We start from the raw sequence: 6000 nt of genomic DNA on the forward strand, positions 1-6000 counted from the left end.
TGTTCTTCCTACCTGATTTATATTCACTGCTCACACTAAGACCCCATACACACTATTAGATTTTCTGCATGTTTTTGTCTTCAGATATATCAAAACCATGTAGAGCAAGGGCCTGCCTGATTGCATACAAATTGAAGCTCTTAAGGTTTGACCTCATATTACATGGTTTTCATTATTATTATTATTATTATTATTATTATAATACAGGTTTTATATAGTGCCAACAGTTTGCTCAGCGCTTTACAACATGAGGGCAGACATTACAGTTGCATTACAATTTGGCACAAGAGGAATCGGAGGACCCTGCTCGTTAGAGCTTACAATCTAAAAAGGAAGGGTCAATTGATACAAAAGGTAATAGCTGTGGGGGGATGAGCTGATAGAAGTAAAACAGTGTTAGTTAGAAGCAGGATAGGCTTCTTTGAAGAGAAGGGTTTTCAGGGATCGTCTAAAGATGGATAGATTAGGGGACAGTCGGACAGATTGGGGTAGGGCTTTACAAAGGATGGGAGAAGCTCTGGAGAAATCCTGGAGGCGAGCATGGGAGGTGGTGACAAGGGAGCTAGAGAGCAGGAGGTCTTGGGATGACTGAAGAGAGTGGCTTGGTTGGTATTTTGGGACTAGATTAGTGATGTAACTAGGGGCAGAGTTATGGATGGCTTTGTAACTTGTTAGTACTTAGAATTGTATTCGTTGGGTGAGTGGAAGCCAGTGGAGGGATTGGCAGAGAGGGGTGGAGGACACTGAATAGCTGGTAAGGTGGATGAGTCTGGCAGCGGCATTCATTATGGACTGAAGAGGGGATAGTCTATGTAAAGGTAATCCAATGAGGAGGGAGTTGCAGTAGTCGAGGCGAGAGATGACCAGGGAGTGAATTAGAAGCTTGGTGGTGTCATTAGTTAAAAAGGGGCGTATTCTGGAAGTGTTGCGGAGGCTAAGGCGGCATGATTTGGACAGGGCTTGTATGTGGGCCTGAAAGGCCTGAAAGGACAGTTTGGAGTCTAAGGTTGCCCCTAGCACCCTGGCATGTGGGGATGGACTGATAGATGTGCCATTGATCTTGACAGAGAAGTCAGGCGAAGGGGCACGTGGGGGAGGAAATATTAAGAGCTTGGTTTTTAGATTAAGTTTGAGGAAGTGGTGTGACATCCAGGCTGACAAGTCTGTTAGTAGATCAGTGATGCATGAAGAGATTGAGGCTGCATTTACACCTGAGCGTAGCTTTTTCAAGCGTTTTTTGCGGTGTTTTTTACCGCGATTTGCGGCGTTTTTTACCGCGGTTGCAGCGTTTTTTTACCACGATTGCAGCGTTTTTTACCGCGTTTTGTCGCGAATTTGTGCAGGGCAAAAGGTCACCGATGTTAAGCATTGAGCAGATACAGCGTCAAAACGCCCATAGAAACGCTCGTTGTCGCGCTAAACGCTCGAATCGAGCGTTTCCATTAGTTTCTATGGGAATGAAAACGCCCAAATCAGCCCGATTCGCGCGACAAAAAAGGGTCCGGAACTTGTTTGAGCTTCAGGCGTAGGGCTTCAGGCGACTTGGAGTGGAGATGTGAACCATCTCCATTGAGAATAATGTATTTTTTCCCCTCCAGCGTTTTTGTAGCTTCAGGCTTAAGGCTACAAAACGCTCAGGTGTGAATGGGGTCTGATGGGGTGAGCTGAGGGGCAGAGAGATAGATTTGGGTGTCATCAGCATATAAATGGTAGTGAAAGTCATGGGAGGCTATCAGCTGAAAAGTTTTGATGAATCTAATGACAAAAATCTGCAGAAAATCTGATAGTGTGTATGGGGCTTTAGGCTTACGTGGGTGTATTCTCTATTGCCGTGTTTTCACCTGGGAGGGTGTGAGATACTAACCGCACACTTAACCATGGGAAGAGCCTACAGATTCCATGCAGATACTAATATGTATGGCTGTCCAGCACTATCCACTGTCAGGTAATGAATACACCTGTGCTCCTACACAGTAAGCATGGGTTGAGAGCTATTGTATGGTTGCAAAACAATAACTTCGAGATAGTCAATGAGAAGCCCCAAAGTAACTAGCAATCGGTAGTTTTTAAAATTGATGTGCATATGGGTAAAGAAACAAGTTCACCAGAACTGATTTTTAAGTCTCCGCAAAAAAAAAGTTTCAACTAAAGCTGCATGAAAATGCATTTTATACCTGTCTTATGCTTATCTTTACAATAGAGCCCCAGCACTCGTCCAAGCTCCTCTTCCCTTCACTACAGAGGACTGCTGACAGAGCGCTGTAATCGGTAAAGATCACACAGATTGCAGAAATCTAGCTTGGACTCGGCAGAAGGCACATCTAACTGCTGCAGAGAGGCTGCAACAGTCTGTCTCTGCAGCCTATGGGAGAGGAGTTTGGACTGGTGTTGGAATCCTATAGAAAGATGTATGTAAAAGTAAGATTTATGCAACCTCAGTTGAAATGGTTTTCTTTCGCAAACTTCAAATTGACTTCTACATACTTCTGGTAACTCTGTTCACTCCCCCTATATGCTGCCCATCTGCCAGAGCAAAGCCTGGTGGCATTTTTAAGTTGATAGGGCCAGGAGCTTACATGGGTCCAAAAAATGTTGCTCCCTCATGCCCCCCCATTCAGACCTGGTGATTGACTTCTTGGCTACTCAATGCTGCATTGTGGGAGGAAGGTGAGAGTTGCAGGTTTTCCCATACCTTGAATTATTATGTATTTCACACTGCTGCTTGCAATGAGGAAATGACGCACACAATCTGGCTACATTGTTTACAGTATATTGTGCTGGTAAATTGGAACCATTTCCTTATTTGCAAATATACTGATTACTGAAACTTCTGACCATAACTAATTATTATTTTTTCTTAATCTTGCCCTCCAATAGGAGCGATTGGTTACATGGGAACAAGTGCCTTTGTCCGGAAAATTTACACTAATGTGAAAATTGACTGAGAGATCCAGGGAGAACGGGAACTGTGGATCAGTTGCTACTTTTTTCCAGGGCTGGGGGTGAAACATGCACATTAGTGCCAGAAGAGATTGGGTTTGAACACTGGGTACTGTGTTGGTCTCCGTTCTGTGGATGGCTTAAAATGGCATCTCTTTCATTGATCCTAGTTTTCTTACAGACTGCTCTTTCCAACTCCACAGCAAATGCTTGGATTTTATGCAGTAAGCATTACTACAGTACATGGCTAATCTCCTAACCCCCCCCCCCCCCACCTCCCGTCCCCAAAAAAAAGAAAAAAACTAGCTCATAAAAGATGAATAGACTAGCTCTCTTCAGTGAAGAGGACACGCAGTTTATTTAAAGCATTTGTTCCATTCAATAAATAAGAGGGAGTCTTGGCTGCTCAAACTAGTTGATTAGTAGTCTTCTTGGTACCTTCTAAACACTCTATAAGATGGCTGTTCCAGGAATCTTCCTTTTTTCTTTAATTTTTGTTGGCGCTTTAGAAATGTCTGTTTATATTTTGCCTGTGGGTTTCCTACCAGTTTGTGGCGTGCAGTAAACCTGCCTCCATTTTGTATTCTCAAGGCAAGACAACTGAAAACAACTGCATGTAAAATAACAGCTTTCAATGTATTTGGACCAATTCCCCACATATTTATCTCTGAAAGAAGAAAATGAAACTGCATTTTAAGAATCCATCCAAAGAGGGCTGAAAACAGCTGTTCTCGGCACTGTAACTCACTGTATAGTAAAATATGTTTTTATGACCCATATGAGGTCTACAGAAGACATTTTAACGGAAATCTGAAAGTAACCCCCATCTTTTCAATGTTGCTTTTTTTTTTTTTTTTTTGGAATAATTTTGTTTATTTTTTCCAGATTTTTTTTTTTATTTTGTCGGGGTTTCAATGAAGGCTTTACGTAAATATGGGAAGATGTGTATATAACATTAAATAATGTAACTTAGGTTTAGATCCCAAATGTATTTGGATGTACAGGTTTATTAAGGAGTTTTTTTTTTTTCTGATGATTCTTTGATGTACAAAATCTGTGGCGTCAGGTGGCTTTTCACATCTTGCCTGCCATTGCATGATTTTTTTTTTTTTATATATTTTTTTTCCCCATTGATGTGTGTGTCTAATTTGTTCTGTTTTTCCTCTGAAGCTCTTACACATAAAAGTCAAATTTGTAATTTAGAAACATAATTTTTTTTTTGTTAATCCTATCTGGACACTTGTGTAACATCTGAAGCATTGTGGCTTTGGAGTGTTCAGAGAACTGAAATAAAATTTTCAGACAAAAAAAATTTCTGGATGTCATCTTTGTGAGTTTTTTTTTTTTCCCCCTCTTGATGTCATCTCAGCCTTGGAAAGAAATATCCTTGCATTTGTCCTCAAACAATGGTGATTTTTCAGTACAGCACTTGATGTTCCAGTGAACAAAAGGTGGAGTTCTTTCAATACAGATTGCTTTTTCTATTTATTCCCTCCTCTACATTTATTAGACATGATTGCACTGATATATTTAACACAATGACAATGCAGAAATCTTTTTTTTTTTTTTTTTTTTCTCCTATGTTTAGCTGATTGAAAAATGTTAAGATGTGTCAGATTGAGAAATAAAAATTAAAATGAAGCCAGTAAATCAGAGTGTATAAATTAAGATTTGTGTATACTTTTAACACGATGTTAACCAAACTTTTTATGGTGTGCCCTTGCAAAATTTCAGTACCCAAGTACCAAATACTGTAGCTTCTGACTTTTAATATTGGAACACCTACCTGTCCAGGCATCCCACGATGTCTTCACCCCAGCTGATTTTTTTTTTTTTCAATAGGCTCTCCTTCTGCTGCCACCATTTCTTGTAAGGGAAGCACAGTGAGGTCACCCGGAAGTGGGGATGCGTACCTGTCAAACTGTAAAAAAGCTAACAAACAAGCAAAGCTTCCCACTTTGGATGGAGCTTCACTTTAAGCATCTTCTGCATGGCAAACCTTTTATTTGGTGAACCTTTTTAAAAGGAAATTCTGCATATAATGTAAATGGAATATATAGTAGTGAATTATGTATCTGCCAATTACTTCCATAAAGTAGCATAATCCAAGGTGGGCGTCCATGGAATGATTTAGGGTAACGTGTTTTAGTTGCTGTTTTTCAAACTGTTGACTTAGACATTTCAGGAGCACCATCACCACATTGATGTGAGAGAGCATCCTTTGAACTGCAGTTTTCTTGGTGAAAACACATACATGGTTGACAGAGGTAATTGAAGAACTGACTACTTTTTAAAGGAAGTCTGCAGCTACTAACACTTTACACATTGGTGTTCACAGGGGCATCCTTAAACACACCTCAAACAGTGAAAGATCACCCCGGATCCCATTCCTGTTATCTTAATTTACCTGTTCATAGCTAACAGTGGGAACAGGACCCCTAAACAGAAGCTTTTCAGTGGTCATCACTACAATTAAATGACAAGGCAATGGTCTGACAAATCTCAGTTGATGGCATGCATTTGACATGATAGGTTAAGAATGAGGCATACATACCACAAATCCATGTATCTGTCTTGTATGTGAATGGTGGCTAAATGGCATGAGGAATGTTTTTGCTCATGTTTGGTCCCTTAATACTAACTGATCATCATTTGAATGCTACGATGTACCTATTCATTGTGGCTCACTGTGTACACTTTAGGGCTAGTTATATGGGTACTTTTAATGCCTTGCTACTAGGATATTTAAAGGATAAGTTCACTTTTTATAAAAAAAAATAAAGGCACATTTTTTGCAGGTAAAACAATGTCCATTTTTTTTTTTTTGGAGTCTGTAAAGCATTGCACCAGCGATTAGTCAGTGTATCTGTGTGCAAATTCATCCCATATGGTCAAGCAGATACACTGACCGGGAGAATAAATAAGCTACTACGGCGCTCCACAGCACCCTGGTAGTTCATTGAGAACTACAAGCCGACAGCCGCAAAGGATGCCTAAGCTGCTTGTTCATTCACACACAGAGCTGTCTGAATAAATTATGTGGCTCTGGGGCAGAATCCC

At 40.5% G+C, this 6000-nt stretch overlaps 1 protein-coding gene across 1 annotated transcript in view; it reads left to right on the forward strand.

The window, feature by feature from the left end:
* TM9SF3 (transmembrane 9 superfamily member 3) overlaps positions 1 to 5049 on the forward strand; it is a 93571-nt gene extending 88522 nt beyond the window's left edge. The window contains exon 15 of the mRNA XM_077454362.1: positions 2878 to 5049. Within this exon, the coding sequence (XP_077310488.1) occupies positions 2878 to 2945 (68 nt within the window). The 3' untranslated portion in view covers positions 2946 to 5049. The remainder of the gene's footprint in view (positions 1 to 2877) is intronic.
* Positions 5050 to 6000: the final 951 nt, after the last annotated feature.

This window comes from Lithobates pipiens, unplaced genomic scaffold (genome assembly GCF_037356315.1).
Source record: "Lithobates pipiens isolate NorthernLeopardFrog02 unplaced genomic scaffold, aLitPip1_a1.2 Scaffold_25, whole genome shotgun sequence".
Lineage (NCBI taxonomy): Eukaryota > Metazoa > Chordata > Amphibia > Anura > Ranidae > Lithobates > Lithobates pipiens.